General features: G+C 42.3%; 1 protein-coding gene across 1 annotated transcript in view; it reads right to left on the bottom strand.

Annotated features, from left to right (window-relative positions):
• Nucleotides 1–19,881, bottom strand: part of PCCA (propionyl-CoA carboxylase subunit alpha) — a 400,750-nt gene that overhangs the window by 226,302 nt on the left and 154,567 nt on the right. Inside the window, exons 10-12 of the mRNA XM_066580185.1 lie at nucleotides 15,407–15,509; nucleotides 12,254–12,348; nucleotides 6,385–6,535 (exon numbers count right to left, since the gene is read on the bottom strand). Of these exons, the coding sequence (XP_066436282.1) occupies nucleotides 6,385–6,535; nucleotides 12,254–12,348; nucleotides 15,407–15,509 (349 nt within the window). The remainder of the gene's footprint in view (nucleotides 1–6,384; nucleotides 6,536–12,253; nucleotides 12,349–15,406; nucleotides 15,510–19,881) is intronic.

Below are 19,881 nucleotides of genomic sequence, written 5' to 3'. Positions count from 1 at the left end.
GTGAAAGATTGCCCAAGAAATTTAAAATCTCCCTGCTGCTGGCTACCAAAGGTAGCCAAGAGCCTGGAGATGTCACGGGGAGCCGCGGTATGCGGTTACTGGTCACGTGATCGCCGTTATCCAATGCATAATGGCAATCACGTAAAAGTTCTTAAAAAAGTGGAAGTTTCATCTCCCCTCACCGATGCGATCGGTGAGAGAAGATGAAACATCTTCTCGGAGGCTTCCGCATTTGAATCCAGATGCGATTATCCTCCATGGACCCTTCCAGCTGCTGTGCATGCGCCCGCCGGCAAAATGCCGGACACATTCGCAGGAGCCGGGGAGCCCAGAAAATTTTAAATCTCCTTGCTCCCAGCGACCAACGGTCGCTGAGTGCTTGGAGCAGTGACCGGTGGCCTCTTTGAGCGGTCCCGGTCACGTTATAAATTAGCGATATAACATTAGGCCGGTCACGCATGACCGGAGAGGAATTATGGGTTCTGCATGCGCTTGATCAGCGGTAATCCACGGATCAATCGCATGCATTGGATTACACAGTTCCCCCCAATAAGCGGGTCGGAATTACGTAATCCACTCGCAGAAAACAGAACATGGCATGTTATATTTTACCGCGGATATCCGCGACCTAGAGCCCATTGTGCTCTATGACCGCGGATATACTCGCAGCCCATATGCAAACACATTGTGTACGGGCTGCGGGTACCCAGGTCATCTCTAAGCGACGGCGCGGGAAATATAAACAAAAAAACAGTACTGCGCATGACTGTCTGTGTGAGTAGGCAGTTATGCGCAGTACATTACGTGCCTGTACACAGAGTCACAGCTGGGATCCGCTGCGGGCCTCCGTAAGTGGATTCTGCATAAGGCCGTGACAGCCTGGCATTATTTAGATCGCTACCTGTAATCCGTAATTTACAAGAAGCCCCGGGAACGCTCACCTTCATGCATTTCCAGGAGCAGCTTGTTGAGCGCCTGCTCTGTGAGACCGCTGCACCGCAGCAAGATTACAAAAGCCTCACAGAAGGCCACTTTTTACACCCCATCCCCGCCGCTGAGGTCACAAAATACCCCCAAAAAGCGAGGGGGGGGGGATACCCGGTTTTCTTGCCCCATGTGGCCATCCCAACCAGCCACCGTAATTACCCCTGTCTTCGGACATAAAACGCAGTTTATATTATTACTTTTATCTAATACTAGCTTACCCGTCGCGCGTTGCTGCGAAGACAGACATACATTCATTCGTTTTTATATATCTAGATAACAACCAATCACAGCGCAGCTTTCATGTTACCTCAGTGGTATAATATATAACAACCAATCACAGCGCAGCTTTCATGTTACTTTAGCAGTATAAAATATAACAACCAATCACAGCGCAGCTTTCATGTTACCTCAGCAGTTAGAGAAATAACAACCAATCACAGCGCAACTTTTATTCTGCCTCAGCAATATAAAAAATAGCAACCAATCACAGCGCAGATTTCATGTTACCTCTGCGGTATTATATATAGCAACCAATCACAGCGCAGCTTTCATGTTACCTCTGCGGTATTATATATAGCAACCAATCACAGCGCAGCTTTCATGTTACCTCAGTGGTATAATATATAACGAATCGCAGCACAGCTTTCATGCAACCTCAGTAGTATAAGAAGTAGCCACCAATCACAGCACAGCTTTCATGTTACCTCAGCAGTATAAGAAATAGCAACCAATCACAGCACAGCTTTTATTTTACCTCAGCATTCTCAATATCCAGCAATTGTCTTGCGAAACGTTTGGCGGATGCATCATTTTCTGGTTGAACTATCATCCCGTTGCTCGTAATGCCTTTTGCTTTCGTGCTTGAGATGGAAATCAAACGATCTTTGTCTGGGGGGCATAACTGTCGACGATGTTCGCACGCGCGGCACTTATCGTAGGATAGTTGTACTATGCCAGTAATCTTCCCAGGAGTGTACTCAGTAACTTCCCAAAGTCTCATGGCAATTGGATGAATGGTGTAGTAATGCATAAAGGTCAGACAGACAGACATACATTCATTTATATATATCAGGAATTGAGAGAATTAGATTCCGTACGTAAAATTTGGACGCTAATTCTTTGGCGCATAGAATTGAATAATCGAGTTGGGACCCATTAGCGTTTCCTATTTATGACATATTCAATGCCTGTGCCAAATTTCATGTTTCTATGTGAGAAAATTACATTCCGTACGTAAAATTTGGACACTAATTCTTTGGCGTATAGAATTGAATAATCGGGTTAGGACCCATTACCTTTTCCTATTTATGACATAATCAATGCTCGTGCCAAATTTCAAGTTTCTATGACATTGGGAAGCGAGAAAATTAGATTCCGTACGTAAAATTTGGACGCTAATTCTTTGGCGCTTACAATTGAATAATCGAGTTGGGACCCATTAGCTTTTCCTATTTATGACATAATCAATGCTCGTGCCAAATTTCAAGTTTCTATGACATTGGGAAGCGAGAAAATTAGATTCCGTACGTAAAATTTGGACGCTAATTCTTTGGCGCTTACAATTGAATAATCAAGTTGGGACCCATTAGCGTTTCCTATTTATGACATATTCAATGCCTGTGCCAAATTTCATGTTTCTATGTGAGAAAATTACATTCCGTACGTAAAATTTGGATGCTAATTCTTTGGCGCTTACAATTGAATAATCGAGTTGGGACCCATTAGCTTTTCCTATTTATGACATAATCAATGCTTGTGCCAAATTTCAAGTTTCCATGACATTGGAAAGTGAGAGAATTAGTGGCAGTGATGGAAATCAAACGATCTACGTGGGGGGGGGCGCAACTGTCGACGACGCTCGCACGCGCCATTTATAGGCATAGTAAAACTATCCTACGATAATCTTCCCAGGAGTGTACTCCACAACTTCCCAAAGTTTCATGGCGATCGGATGAATGGTGTAGTAGTGCATAAAGGACAAACAGACAGACACACACACAGACACGCATACATTCAAAATTATATATATTTAGATTTAGGGAATGCCAAAAAATGGGGATGGCGGGGGTGGGGTATTTTTAGGAAGTCAATTTTTTTTCCGTATAAGTGGGCAATGGGGCCTGGAATTTATTCAGTTGTACCCTGAAATCCAGTGGGCATTCCCGCCATTATAGGCCTTACCATGGGTCCTGTAAGTAGATTAGGGCCACAATAGGTATATTTCTGAACACGGGACAAACGGGGGTATCCATTTTGGGGTGAAAGTCTTCATTCCTATGTACACTGTACAAAAAAACCAGTTTTTAAATTGACAAAATTGCCAAAAAAATGAAAATCGTAATTTTTTCCTTCTGCTTTGCTTAGATTCATTCAAATACTGTGGGGTCAAAATACGCAGTACACGCCTAGATGAATTCTTTAAGGGGTCTAGTTTTCAAAATGGGGTCATTTGTGGGGGGGGGGGGGTTCTATCGTTTTGGCAGCTCAATGGCTCTACAAGTGGGCAATGGGGCCTGGAATTTATTCCGTTGTACCCTGAAATCCAACGGGTGCTCCTTCCATTATAGGCCTAGCCATGTGTCCTTTAAGTAGATTAGGGCCACAATGGGTATGTTTCTGAACACGGGACAAACGGGGGTACCCATTTTGGGGTGAACGTCTTCATTCCTATGTACACTGTACAAAAAAAACCAGTTTTTAAATTGACACAATTGCCAAAAAAATGAAAATCAAAATTTTTTCCTTCGGCTTGGCTTAGATTCCTTCAAAAACTGTGAAGTCAAAAAAGTCATCATACCCCTAGATAAATTCGTTAAGGGGTCTACTTTTCAAAATGGGGTCACTTGTGGGCGTTCTCAATCGTTTTGGTCACTCAAGGGCTGTACAAGTGGGCAATGGGGACTAAATCTCCTTCAAGCAAAATTTCTGTTCCGAAAGCCACCGGTTGCTCCTTTCATTTTGGGCCCCATTGTGCATACAGACGTAATACTAGGGCCACAATGGGTATGTTTCTGAGCACAGGACAAACAGGGGTATCCATTTTGGGGTGAAAGTCTTTATTCATATATGTGCTGTACAAAAAAACTGCTTTTAAAATGACAGAATTACCAAAAAAATGAAAATCGTATTTTTTTTCCTTTTGCTCGACTTAGATTCATTCAAAAACTATGAAGTCAAAAAAGTCATTGTACCCCTAGATAAATTCGTTAAGGGGTCTACTTTTCAAAATGGGGTCACTTGTGGGGGTTCTCCTTCGTTTTGGTCACTCAAGGGCTCTACAAGTGGGCCATGGGGACTAAATCTCCTTCAAGCTAAATTTCTGTTCCGAAAGCCACCGCTTGCTCCTTTCATTTTGGGCCCCATTGTGCATACAGACGTAATACTAGGGCCACAATGGGTATGTTTCTGAGCACGGGACAAACAGAGCCATACATTCTGGGGTGCAAATCCTCATTTTCATGTGTATTATAGAAAAAAGTCCTGTCTTTAAAATGACAAAAATATGAAATTTTAGTTTTTCTCTTCTAAATTGCATTGACTCCTGAAAAAAAACTGTGGGGTTAAAATACTAATGACACTCCTCAGTGAATACGTTAAGGGGTGTAGTTTTTAAAATGGGGTCACTTGTGGGGGTATCATTTTGACTCCTATGAGCCTTTCCAATCTTGGCTTGGTGTAGGAAAACAAAGTGTTCCTCAAAATGCTGAAAAGTAATGCTAAATTTGTAAGTCTCCTAAATGGCTAAAAAAAAAAAACGAAAATTTTTCCAATATGCGCCCAAAATAAAGTAAACGGATGGAAATATATATCTTAGCAAAACATTTCTATATTATGTTTGCACATATTTGAGATATTGCAGTTGGAAATGTGAAAAAATGACAATTTTTTCAAAATTTTCCCAATTTTGGCTTTTTTAATAAATAAACACAAATTCTATCGGTCTTTTTTTCTGCCTAAATGAAGTACAACATGTGGCGAAAAAACAATGTCAGAATCGCTTGGATAAGCAAAACCTTTCTGGTGTTTTTCCATGTTAAAGTGACATGTCAGATTTGCAAAATTTGGCCTGGTCATTAAGGCGCAAACAGGCTTGGTCACTAAGGGGTTAAAGGAGGACGCAATGATTTTTGGGGGATTTTCATCTCCACTTTTCAAAAGCCATAACTTTATTTTTCCGTTAACATGGCCATATGAGGGCTTGGTTTTTGCGTGTCAAGCTGTAGTTTTTATTGATACTATTTTTTTGGGGTACATGTAATGCGTTGTATAACTTTTACTATAGTTTTTCAGAGGGGAGGGAGAGGAAAAAAAACCACCTCAATTCTGGCATTTTTTTTTTTGTTTTTCACGACGCTAATCATGCAGAATAAATGACAAATCACAATAACCTCTCCCCCCCCCCCCCCTTTTTTTTTTTAAATCTAAGTGAACGTGAATTTATATTCCCGTCACGGGGCTTGTTTTTTGTGTGATGAGCTGTAGATTTTATTGGTACCATTTTTTTAAAATCACTTATTGCATTTTTTGGAATGCGAAAGCTTTTTGGCTCTATGTTTTAGGTGGATTAAATTTTTTCCCCCTCAGGATAAACAACGTGTTCAGTTTATTGTATATGTAGTTACACACATGGTGATATCAAACATGTGCGTTCATTTTTTATTTTTTTTTAAAGAGGGGAAAGTGGGTAAAAGTTTTTTTGTACTAAATGGTTTTTCACATTTTTTATGACACTGTAGGGGACTTGAACCCACAATCATACAATTGCTATCATAATACGTTGCCTGCATGACCTCCGTTTTCAGACCCCCATTCTTGTGATCGATGGGCATCCCAGAGGTAGGACCCACATAGATCAAAGTATCTACGGAAAGCTATTTGCACCGCAGAATCTGTATGTCTGCCATATTCTGTGCATCAAGTATATTCTATCTAATTATGGTATATCGCCATACTGGTCAAAAGGATGACGTTTACAGAGACACACAGCAAACCTATGTTATACAGATTACAGGTTGTACAGACACCGCTATCTGTTCTACATTGAATTGCCATTGTCCATACTAGGGCAATTTCATACACAGCATTTTTAGGAAAAACATTTAGTTTATTTGCTGCATTTTTCCTTTTGTTTTTACAAACAGCTCATGCTTGCTGAAATTCAGTGGTGAAATATAAAGTATGACCGAGATATGGCCTTTCCCCCAACATTTTACCATAGGTTTCCCTATATAGTTTGAAAGTGCCTAAAAAACATGTTAAAAGTGCACGCATTAAAAAAGCCACCAATAGAACACTAGAAAATGAGAGAAATTCATGGAAAGCATTATAAAAAGGTGTGTGAAAAATGCCTTGTTGACATCAAATGTAAAAACCCATCAACTCAAACCTGCATTTTACCTGTAGTCTTGTGTTCATCTCCAAAAAATAGAAGCTCTTCTTTGAATCAACAAGAAACTCTACTGTTCCTGCAGAAGAATACTTCACCGATCGGGCAAGAGCTACAGCTTGTTCTCCCATAGCTCTTCGAGTCTCTGGATCAAGAAATGTGCTGCCAAAAAAAATTAAACAAATTCAACAGGAGTCAAATGTTGTATACGGCAATATCTCAAAACATGAAAGTATGTGGTACAAAGTAAAAACCCTTAAAAGGGGTATTTTGGGACTTTTGTGCTTTTTCTGTTGATCATCTGCCGGACCAGCCACTCAATCCCGACGATCAGTTGATTCACTGGGGCCACTGTCTTTTCGGTCGGTGTAGAAAGCGCTGAGTATAGCATAGTGGCCCATGCTGGTATTGCAGGAGCAGCTCATTTTGAAATAAATAGAATCACCGCATATTTATGCAAGGCGGCAGGAGAAATCAATGGACCTTCTTGTGTTTCTTTGTGCATAAAATGCATTCAATACACATGCAAAAAAAAGTGCAAGAACAATAAAATATGTGGCAAATATGCATTTTCAGTGCAAAAACCCGCTGCGTATTTAATGCACCACAACTGCATTCATCCACGTGAATGAGCTCTTATAGCTGCAACTCCAGAAAAATCCTAGAAGGTAGAAGAGCTGCAGATTCTAAAACCAGGGCTGAAAAAAAATCCCCATGGTGACTAACAATTCAGATCTGGCACCTGAGCCTTCCTTCTTGTACAACATGCAGCCAGGCATTTCTATCCACAGCTGGGATGTGGTAGAGGAAGGAATGGTTATTACCCAGTACTTTTTTATGCCAATTTCATATACTGTTACTTGAATAAAAAAAAAAAATAGTCATTGGTGTGGCGGACAGCAAGAGGAGAAGCCTCTCTCCTCATGAATACAGCAGACTTAAACAGGGTATTGTTTTATTCATTCTAGCGAGCTGTTAGACAAGTTTTATGCCATCTGGTAGAATATCTCAGCGGAGCTGTACTTACAATATTCTGCCCTTACAGAGCAGCATATTTTAATAACAGATATGCTTTAAGCATAGCCCTAAACATAAAGCATTACCATGCAAAAGGCACATGGTGTGATCTTTGCATTTTTGAATGCAACGCTAACGACACATTTATACATGGATGCACTAAGCAATGTTAGAGATTTCCGCTGGTCAAGATTAATTTTTGTAGTATCTTGTAATGCTGAAATCAAAACTTTTAATGATATTCTATACTGTATAACTCCTTCCCATGGGTGGGACTTTAGTGGGTGCAGAAGGTGCGGTCACTCTACGCCCCTGGAGCTGTAAGGTCTCTATAAATCGTATATGAGAAGATGAGTACTATAAATGAAGCTATATAGTTGGGGGGCTCTATTACAGATTTTGCATTGAGGCCCTGCATCTTTACACGGTATAACCACAACATGTGTTCCCCTGTGTCCAATGAATAGCATTGGCATTTAGCTTATGATGTTCTCATCAATTTGAGCTATTTCACCAGGCTCTGCCATTGATGGGCTCGGCAACAATAGGACAGCTAAAACAGCCTTTATGGACATTTTAGCATGTGATTTTCCATATATAGCCCAAGGTTGCAAATAAGGAACGCAACTCGTTTTTCTGTCATGGAGCATGGATTTCGCTATCAACAATGGCGTTTTTCGCATTTGCCTCGGTCTGCACGACGCTTTGTTGCTGGATGGACAGTGCCGATGCAGCCATTGGTTCCCGACAAGCATTGTTGCTATTGCTGCTCAAGATGCTCATTAGAAAGGAGCAAGTTATGTTGTTGAACAAACTGCATAGCCGATTCTTCCGTAGCCATCTTAGCACAAGATTTGAACATACCAGGATCAACAGCCATGATTTGACCAGTCAAATTGATCTTAAAATAGTCCTTCTTGCCCCCCAATCACAGCTGAGCTCTCAATTTTACCACAGTAACTTCAACAATGAAAACTGTGCTGCGATCCGTTGCTAGATTGGTTCCGGGCAGTTTTGATAAGTCACACCTGATCTCTCATTTTACCACAGACACATGCTGCGGTCATACTGCTTTAAAGGGTTTTTCCACAGGGAAATCCTATTGATTACCTATGAGTTTAGGTCATCAATAGTTGATTGGCCAGAGCCTGTTGCTCGGTACCCTGACCAATCAGCTGAGTGGGTGCATGCGGTCAGCGCCACAATAACACAGAGGTCAGAGATTGTAACTGCAGGCACCGCTCTCATTGAAATCAAGGTGAACTTAAAATCCATTCTTCAGCTACTGAGAGATAAAGCAAACACATTTATCTCTCAATAGACCTCAAGCTGTTTTCTCTACTGGAGTCCGCAGATAACATTGCAATCTGCCATCAGCCGCGAGCAGAGCAGTGCAGCTAAAGTGCACAGCTGGGTGTGTGATTAATCACATGCTGGGCTCTGCAAACAGCTCCTGGAGGCCTTTTTACATGCTAAGTTTATAAAGTGTTAATCTATTCTGTTCAAATAGATTGCTAAATCTTTCAATCTTTCAGTCATTTGAAAGATTATTTTTGCATGTAAAAGGGTCTTTAGAGCCATTCTTAACAGTAGTTAAATAAATAAGGATGCACGAATCATGAAAACATTTCTATAACCTCAATATGCCCCAATTTGGCATATGATAAAACGGTTGACCAAAAAGGGACAGCTCCTGTAAATACTTTCCCTGGGTTTTAAGGCAACCTGTGTCTAATGTTCCGTGGGCAACATATAAGATGCCTAAACACAGCAACCTGCTTTCCACTGGTCATAATGGTAAATCTAAATCCTTCTTGGTTACGTCAAGCTCCTCTCATAAAATAGAAATGGATATCAGCCTGGCATTGGATTATTCCTTAACCAGGCCATCAAAAATACACCAAGCAATGTTTCCACTTCAACTGAAGCCTTTCGGTTCACTCCAACTTGTAATTAAGTATATAAGATGGTATAGTCTATGCATTTCCTTACAGGTAAAATAAGGATATACAAGCATACACACCACGATTACTAGGAAGAGCCGACACACAGGAAAACCACATTAAATCAGAGAAATCACCATAAAACATTCCTAACAAGGTTTAGCACACAATTGTGACAAAATCATAAAAGTCAAGGATTCTCTTCTATAAAATTATTTCCTCCAATAAAGCTGTAAATACGTGTTTCAATCAGACGGGATTGTGTTGATTAGACATTACTGGAAGCACAGCTTGAACATTTTATGAGGGGTTGTGGATTTTAAAGACCAAATTACACCTTGCAGCTGTATTGCAGAACAAGCATCATTATTCCTAATATGGATGAAAGGACAGCTACTCCCCTGCACTAGAGTTGTGTCTTCCCCTGTTTGCAGAATATATATCTGCATCGCCTTTCACACTCGCACTGCTCACCTCCTGCTGCAGCGGAAGAATGGAACAGAGGTGTCACACTGCTAAACTTGATCTCTGCCATGTGGTTAGGCTTTTTACTCTGAAATGACTGGATTATCTTTGCAATCAGACAGGTTAATTAACTGAAGTTTTCATATTCCTTTCTGCCTCTTTAGGCCTCATGTCCACGGGGAAAATCAGATCCGCTGCAGATTCTCCATGTAGAATCTGCAGCGGGTCCCTCCTGCCCCGCGGACATGAGGGCTGAAAATAAGAATTTAAAAGTATTTACCATCCGGCGCGGGCGGAGAAGATCAGCTGTTCCTCACGGCCGGATCTTCATTTTCGGCCGGCGGATGAATTCCTGACGCCGGCGGCACGTCGCCGGCACGTTGCCGACGTGCCGCGCGCATGCGCCGGGCACATCCGCCGAGCCGAAGCAAGGAAGATGCGGCCGTGAGGAACAGCTGACCTTCCCCGCCCGCGCCGGATGGTAAATACTTTAAATTCCTATTTTAGGTCTCCCGCGGATCCGGACGGCTTCCATAGGCTTCAATAGAAGCCCGCGGGAGCCGTCCCCGCGGGAGACCCGCACGAAAATGGAGCATGGTCCGGATTTTTCCATGCTCCATTTTTTTTTAAATCCCTTTTATTGACGATCCGCGGGTATTTATCTACCCGCGGGTGGTCAATGCATCCCTATGGGATGCGGATCCGCATGCAGGAAATCCGCTGCGGATCCTAAATCCTATTTTGCCCGTGGACATGAGCCCTTACACTTCATATGCATTTTGTAGTGAACATTATTGCCCAACACCCAACCACTTATTCTCCTTTCCCCTTCTACCTCCTTAATCATCTCTTCCTCCCAGACTAATTATGCAGCACTTAAATACGCCATGTGTCACTTGACTCCAACACCTCAATATCAGACAGAATTTTAGCCACTCGGTAGCTGCACAAGATGAGGACTACACAGGGAATCACTGCTAAGTGGAAACAGAAGAAATGGTTATTTATGGAGAGATTTTCTTGTTTGTGTCAGTTTAAACTAGATTCGACAGTCGTTTTTGCATTGAAATATTTTAGTTCAACTTTGTGCTATTCTGTTCATATCAATGAAGTGGAATTTAGTGATATCTATGAATTTTTATTTTTTTCTTTATACCATCAGGCTCTGAACATGGAAACACCGGAGGTGCTGGATCCAAGCAGCATCAGAGGGACTCTGTTGACTATAATGGGGTCCATACAGCTGAAATTTTCCTGTAGGAAATGGTGCAGCTTTCTAGGCAGTTTTATCTGGGATCTTGTGCTAGATCCGTGCTGGAGGCTTCAAATGTAGCCGTGCATGCAGATGTGAATGCAGCCTATTTCATAGAAATCGAATTTTGGGGATAAAAACCAAAACACTAATCTAGTCTAATGTATAATAAATTGAAGTCAAGTCATCCATCACAAAGATGCACTATAATAGGATGCTTGTTGGGATTTCTTGGACAGATTTTCACTATCAATTATTAAAATTTGAATGAAAATTCAGGTTTCCTAATACAAAAGTTACCTGAATTGCTTCTGATTATATAATAACGCATAATGAAGGTGGAACACCATGACACCTAAATGAAAACAATTTGGAAGGAAAATTCAACTCAGAATAAAAGTTTAGAATAGTTATTTTAGATTCAAATGTCAGGCACAACCTGGCTTAGAACTGTGGTAGGCACATCCTGGCTCTCAGCCATGGGTGTCGTGATGCTCCCCCTGCCCAGCAGGCAGCCTTGTAACCCATTCAGAGCCATGGCATCACTATGATGAGAGGACACCATGGCTCTTCTCTGTTTGTTGTGTACTGCTCCAGCCAAAGGTTCAACACCCAGTGCAGCATGCGGCAGCACTCTCCCCTTAAAGGGGTTGTCTCATTTCTAGCTGTTTTGCTGCAGGAAGCAGACAGCTCTGCCCAGCGTGCAGTGGCCCACGTTAGTACTGCAGGCCCAAAAAGTTTTATTCTGCTGTAGAATGGAAGGGTTGGAAGGTGTAGTGTTCGCTATGGAAAAACTAGTAATTGTTAGGAAATTATAGTACCAGTGTTTCTGGTGGTGCAATGCAACACACAGCTCTGCTACATGCACATCATACACACAGCTCTGCTACATGTACATCACATAAAGCTCTGCTACATACATTCTTCAGAAACCCGATGGACCACATTATAGACAATGCCAAATCCAACACTTTTGTCATTTTTGTTATTCAGCTCCTAGAGCACAGTGGAGCAAAAGAAGTGATGAGGGCAAGTGTGAACAGAGCCTTAATGATGCTGACCATACAGGTCTACCAACATATTCAACTAAAGCTCAAGTCTTACATCTTCTAAACAGAGTTTGAACTTGAAAAACTCAAATATTCACAAGAGGAAAAATGAAGTTTACTTCAGTTAGTCAAGTGAAGTTAGAAATTCACTCACCTTGGTGCCTCCTCTACTACTTTCTGGTTCCGTCTCTGAATGGAGCATTCTCTTTCATTTAACCACAGTGCATTGCCATGCTTATCTGCTAGCACCTGAAAGGAAATGTATTTTTTGCACTTTACATAGATCAAAGTATTTTGTCATCTTAAATATAGCCACAGATTTCTATCATAGTTTTTAGAAGCAAAATACACCACATGAACATACCCTTAGGCCTCCCTCACACAGGGCGTTTGCAGAAACGCAGCGTTTTTCAACGCTGCGTTACTGCAGATTCCGCCCTGTTTGAGCAGCGCTGGCATACTTTATGCCAGCGTTTTGGCTGCGTTTTCAGCTCGGCTGAGAACGCAGCCAAGAATGCTGAAAAGAAAAAAACGCAATACTCACCTAGCCGCTGCAGTCCGGGTCGCGGCCGCTGGTCTCTGCCGCTGATGCGGGCTTCCTCGGCACTCCCAAGTCTATTGCCGGAGGCCAGGTTTGAGAACCCCGCCTCTGGCAATAGAGTGCTGTGATTGGTTGTCGGTGCTTGCTCGATGCCCAATCACAGCCCTTCATTGACTGCCTCAGCCAATCAGAGCTTGCCGGCGCTGATTGGCTGAGACAGTCAATGAAGGGCTGTGATTGGGCATCGAGCGTGCCGACAACCAATCACAGCACTCTATTGCCGGAGGCGGGGTTCTCAAACCTGGCCTCCGGCAATAGACTTGTGAATGCAGGGGAAGCCCGAATCAGCGGCAGAGACCAGCGGCCGCGACCCGGACTGCAGCGGCTAGGTGAGTATTGCTTTCTTTTTTTCTACCTAGCCTAGCTGGGACTGATTTTCGGGGTAGGGCTTCTATTGCAAGCCCTCACCCCGAAAATCGGCGAGCGGTTAACGCTGCCAAAAACGCGGCACCAAGTGTTGCCACGTTTTCAACAGTGCTAAAACCGCTGCCCATTCATTTCAATGGGCGAGGCAGGGCTGAAAACGCCCCAAAATAGAACATGCATCGCTGTCAAAGCGCAGCGTTGGAAGGCGCTGCGTTTTCAGCCCTGTGTGAGCAGCCCCATTGAAATGAATGGGAGTGTTGTACAGCGTTTAGCGCTGGGCTGAAAAGGCAGCGCTAAACGCTGTACAAAACGCCCTGTGTGAGGGAGGCCTTAGGCACAATACCCATTGGCGTATTTGCACTGTGGGATCCGGAGCGAGCATTCGCCTCCGGATCCAGCAGCAAGTACTGCCCATAGACATGCTTTGTAAAACACTTTTCCATGCCCACAAGTGGAAATCAACTGTGATTTTCCGCTCTTGTGGTGAAAACCGCAGCATGTCCTATTCTACTGCAAGCCTCGCACGGACGGCTTCCATTGATGCGGATCCCCGCCATCGCCGGTGTGTCATTCTCTGCACGCCAGCCAACACATCCGCAGAGCAAAGAGAAGACAACATGACAGGTACGCGGAGTTCACTGCCGGGGTACAGGGTCTGATTCCACTGCGAGATCTCACAGTCTGAATCCGACCCGGCCGTGTGCATTCGGCCTTACACAGATTAGTTGCTAAGGATCAACTCTCTCGTGTCTCAAAGGTTGATTTCAAGTTATTATTGTACTACACCAATAGCAGAGGAAAGGGAAAACAGCTAGGCAAATGAAAATTCATGTCATTCCTCATTTCAGTGTGAAGTGCTATTGCTTTCAGTAAGAGAAACAAAATAAAATCCCTGCAGATCTGATACATTTTAATGTCTAACAAATATTAAAGCAATGCTAGGATGGGGAATGGTGTAAAACAATATAACCATTACTCATCCTCTCCTCTACAGGAAGCAATGGCATCATGTTCATTGTTCACATGACAGCTGCAGGCAACTGCTGGCCTCAGTGGTCTAGTGCCATTCGCATCATATGAACGTGATGTCGTCGCTTCCTGTATCAATGTACAGCAGAATGGAGCGAGCTGGAATGGCACTTCTGGACCGTAGGCAATGTGAGACGGTGAGTAATTGCTTTTCACTAAAGGATTTTTTTTTCTTTTTAAAGGTGAAAAAAACCCCAACTTTAAGATTAGGTTCTCACGGGGCGCAATTGACATGAAATTTACGTGTGGTCTTTCCGCACGGAAATTCCACATCCATTCTTGAGCTTGAGACTAAGCAGCAAAGAGGACGAGATTTGCAAAAATCTCAATCACAGGCTGCAGACAGCCCGCTGTGGACAAGCCACGCGGAAACTGACAACTTTGAAGCAGTCTCCCTGCTGCGAAAATCTTGCGAGATTTCCGTGTGGTCCCGCTGTAGACATTCCATGAAATTTCCACCCCGTGGGAACCCAGCCTTGAACAGCAAGCTTTCAAGACTCCTTAAAATCTCTTCATTAGCCAGAGTTTTCAACAGCCTGAGGGCTCATCCACACTGGAGTATAGGTTTTAGGGATTTATTACGCGTGAAACACAGAGTGCTGAATCCTCATTGATTTGCATTGGGATATTCAGACCTGCGTATTTAAGTGTGTGAAGAAAAAACAAAAAAACACAGTGTGTCCTATTTTGGTCTGTATTATGGACTGAAGTAGCCCATTAATGTCAATAGGGCTAAGTAAACATGCAGTGAATACATAAGAGACATGTGCACTTGGTGCGTATTTACGCATGAAATCAATGGGACCTGGTTGTGGGTTTTTTTGCGTGCATAAATACGCAGAGAATCCGTGCGTGAAAAAAACAAGAACAACCTGGTCCAGATATGCAGAGAACATGCAGCGTTTCAGTCCGTGAATACCATAATGCTTTTCATTTCAGTCTCCGATCCCAAACTGAATGACCAGGATCCTACCTCATCATTAACAAATGAATCAATAACATTGAAGAAAACATTCATATTGGCAGGAGCCTCAGTGCAAGTAGTTTTACTTCAGCGTCTAAAGCTTGGCATTTAAAAGTCAACTTCTGCAAGTTATTGTTGTGAATAATCTTTAAGCAGCTAGTATAAAAACAACATGCAGGAGATTACAATCCAACTGCTCACTGTGAGATATTAGGTGAAAAGAGGGCCCAACGGGGGGGAAGCTCTATTAAACTGTATTATTATAGTCCGTGTACAATATAAAGTGACAGACACGAGACTAAGTGAATGAGACGTAGACACAGCAGATGGGAATATTGAAGACTTACTTGGATTTCTATATGACGGGGGTTGTCAATGAATTTTTCTATGAGCAGACGATCATCTCCAAAGCTTGACATGGCCTCTTGTGTTGAAAACCTAAACCCTTCCCTAAAAGTTGTGGAACAAAAACACATTGCGAAATGTATAAGAAAGATAATAAATCATGATATGTTTTTCAATATTGCAAATTCTAATCTTTAAATTACCTTACATCACACAGAGCAACATAAGAGGATCGAAGCAATATATGTAAAAGAACTCTGAGAACTTGGCAGTGCTGCAGTTTTCACTACTTGACTGGAAGGAAAAGAACCCCACTGATTACAGAACACGTCTATCACTGCTCAAGATGATCAGGAGATCTGTTCATACCCTAGGGCTCCAAATGAAACATTCAAATGGTCACAAATGCAACCAAAAAATTTTAACCCTTTCCAATCCACTGTCTGACCTCTGAAGACATTATGATTCAAGGCTGTACAGCTCCAATGTTGGAAGACGTCTGTCGGGGCTCTCTTACTGTATATTGCCAGCCTCTCTGCTGTCTGTGCCTATCTAATGTGTCACTTCATGCAGTACTGGCTTTAGCCAGCATATAGTGCCGTTGTATAACGGCAGAAAAAGAGTAAGCCCCCTAGGAAAACCAGGATACAAATTGCATTGGAAAGGGTTAAGTATCCGAAGGCGTATAAGACATAAATGTGGTGCAAGGAATACCAGACCGTTTTCTGGCACAATTAGCTCCAGAATATAGCCCATTTTAATTGTAAATCTGCACTAGAGTTTTTTGTAAAGGTTTCCAGTCCCCAGTCTACTGTAAATGCGGATGTGGTCAGTCGGTGAATCCAAAGTTGAGTAAAATGCTGCGGTCGGTAAGTCCACAATCTAGTGTAAACTCTTTTGTCAATCAATAGAGAGCCTACTGCAGGGATGCACAACCTGAGCAGGTCTGACAGTTAGATATCATATTGAACCACTCTCAAGGACCACAATAAAACTTAAAGGGGTCCTACCGTCTGAGACATTAACGACATATGAAACGTATATGCCATTACTGTCTGACAGGTGGAGCTTCCATTCCCAGGACTCCCATCTAAAATGTAGATTCTTAGTGTTGTGCCAACATCCTAGTGCTTCGCTACTCACAGGTCAGACCACACGTGGAATAGGTGTACAGTTTTGGGCACCAGTGCACAGAAAATACATTGGAACTTGAGCAGGTTCAAAGGCGGGCAACTAAAGTAATAAATGGAATGGGCAGACTACAATATCCAAAGAGATTATCAAAATTAAGATTATTAATTAAATGAACACTTCTTTTGTCAGTCTTACAAACTATGTTACTTCCATCCATTACAATAGAGAGAGCCACATGCACACATAAATCTCAAATTCGTACTCCTTTCTGGAATGCCCAAAACGAGTCAAAGAATCTCACTTGCCTATTAATATTGTATGGGAGACCCAGAGATGGCTACACTGTGCACCTTTAGTACTTACCCATCCTTGCTACTGAGCTGTGTGCACTCCACTTGTGTTACATGGAAACTACATGCGAGCAGTCACACGTAGGCAAGCTTTTTCGTATCCAGATGAATGGAGGATGTGCAGAGTTGGTATGGTGGTCCACATGTGACCTCCAGGCGGCAGATTACGCACTTCTGGTCTATAGTAAATACCTATTATATTTTACATGTAATGTCTGTTTTTAATTTGGTGACCAAGAATATCACATCGCTCCCAAATTTTCCCAAACCAAAAAATATTCAAGCATTAAAAAAGAAATAAAATGACATGAAGTCCTGTACTGGTAGCAAGACAGTTTTCAGAAACTTGAGGACAATTTACAAAACTTCATATGCCAGTTTCTAGCGTAAAAAAAAAACAACCTACAAATCTTTTTGCACCACACCCACCACTTTTCCAAAAAGTAACTGGGGTTTGTCAGGAGGGAGCATGGCCACCCTGGACCAACCGATTTATGTATAATCTGCACCAAAACTGGTGTAAGTTAAATAAAAAATGTACGCCTGGTCCAATCTGGCGTACATTTCTCTGCAAGAAACATCAAGCATGGATGTGCTTACTATATGAAGAGCCGTGCACGTCTTCATGTATTAAGCGCCTGGTACACCATGGGAAACTTATTAAGCCCAGAGCCAAAAATGCCAAGCTCAGTAAATTTTCCCCTTGGACTTTATAAGTACATGGATAGATATGCAATCTTTGTTTGTAGCCCTACAAACATAGAAGAACAATCTTTGATTAGCTGTCCGATAAGGACAATAGCTTTGAAAGCTACTAGTTTTCAAAACACTCCATTGGGACACCTTGTCAGCTGACCTGAGGTTTCCTTAGCTTATTACCTGATTGAGCCAATGCACTGGGTCATAGACATGGATGGCCATGTCAAGGAAATAGCCTTTCAGGTAAGATTGCTGCTGCTTGGACTGTAACCTAGTGCAGCATCAGAAAACAGTCTAGTAAAGGAGCTTTTAGAAGAAAAAATCATCGCAGGACTTAAAGCTTATGGGCACCTTTGTTTCGAATTTTTATAAATCAATGCATTTTTGCATATAAAACATTTCTCTAATTGTTTTTCTCTCATTTTTTAACTTTGCTTTATTCAAAATGTTACAAAATTGATACAAGGAACATAGTTATAAAGAGTTTTTACAATGTTCGTTTCTTATTCTTAGAAAAAAAATTTTTTTTGATAGGAGGAGAACAGAAACTGTTAACATGCGTTGTAATTAGAGATGAGCGAACGTACTCGTTAAGGGCGATTTCGCAATCGAGCATCGCTATTTTCGAGTACCTGGCTACTCAGGTGAAAAGATTCGGGGGGGGGGGGGCTGGGGGGCAGTGTGGTGGAGCGGGGGGTAGCAGTGGAGAACAGGGGGGGGGGGCTCTCTCTCCCCTCCCCACTCCCCTCTGCATCCCCTCGCTCACCCCCGGCGCCCCCCGAATCTTTTCACCTGAGTAGTCAGGCACTCGAAAATAGCGATGCTCGATTGTGAAATCGCCCTTAACGAGTCTGTTCGCTCATCTCTAGTTGTAATAAACAGTTCAAACAAACATATTGGTGTCTATGCATTATTATCTTTTTTACATGTAATAAATTATGTATCTACCTCCGTAAATTAGTTTATAGTGATTGGTGCAAGTTAAGTCAGAAGGGATTGTTGCATTAACCAACCCCACCCAACCTGAAACAGAGGACCGCTTCACAGCTATCCAGCTCATAGCAATTGCTTTCCTGGCCAGGAATAAGACTTCCCTAAGGAATATTTGGGTATACTGTGGACGTACTTCCCTATCCAATAGATCAAACAGCGCTATCCTAGGATCTAAGTTGAAGAGGAAGGGCAAAAGTAAAGACAAAAAAGTAAAGATATCTGGCCAGAGTTATATGATGTGGGGACATTCCCCCTCAGATTGGTTTCCATTAAAAATAAACAGTTTAACTGTTTGCTTACAGTATGGTCCAATATACTGTAAAAGCTGGAGAACTAAGATTATTTTTCATTCTGTCAAAGTGATGGACTGTCCCTCAGCACTGAATGTAATGGCAGGAGTGGGGCAGCTGGAGGAGATGTGCAGCTAGCAGTTTTCTGCTGGGGAAGGAGAAGATAACAGTTCATGTTACATCCATGAGAAGGTGTAGATGATGAATATTTACTTTATTTCCACCAGGGTCCAGACAGCTGACAATGTGATGCACACTGCAACACCGCATGCTGAACTTCTCCTACCCTGGCGATTAAGTAAATCCTAATTTCCTCCTACCCCCGGCTGTAACATGTTCATTTCCTTCCCCCAACAATAAACTGCTAGTTTAACATCACCTCCAGCTCCCTCCTATCATTACATTCATTGCTGCAACACTCCCCGTCAGTCTACCCGACTGATGCATTTTAGAAGACTTGGCTGTCTAATTTACAGTGTGCGGAAACATACCATAAGCACAGTAGGAAACCGTGAAAATGTTTAATGAAAACCAATTAGAGAAAGGTTTTCTATCTAAAAATACATTGATTAAAAAAAAGTTTCTTAATGAAGGTGTCCATAGTCATTTCCTCATAAACCTATTTTGGCATAGTATATACACAGCATACAGGAAAGTCCATTGCTAAAGAACCCTTTCTACGAGTGAAAACATAATGCTGCTCTGCAAGAGGGGCTCCCACTCTGGCCGACTTCATGGTAGATGGTCTCAATGCAACAACACATCTTCCTAGTAGAGGCTGCAGCTTTCCTCTGAAAAATCAGCTGTTTGTCAATGGTGCAAGGATCTGATCCTACAACTCCTACATGAAAGAAGAGACAGTCAGTGGCGAAACAACTCAATGTCTGACTGCACCTTTTTCTATTATATAGTAAAATATATCCTTAAAACTTGTTATCTGACTTATTTCTATTGCAAGTTGTGAATGGCCTCTTTTTATCAATACTACGCAGCTGAATGAGCTAGATTCTG

Source organism: Eleutherodactylus coqui, chromosome 1 (genome assembly GCF_035609145.1).
Source record: "Eleutherodactylus coqui strain aEleCoq1 chromosome 1, aEleCoq1.hap1, whole genome shotgun sequence".
NCBI lineage: Eukaryota > Metazoa > Chordata > Amphibia > Anura > Eleutherodactylidae > Eleutherodactylus > Eleutherodactylus coqui.
This window is presented reverse-complemented; position numbering and strand designations above follow the sequence as displayed.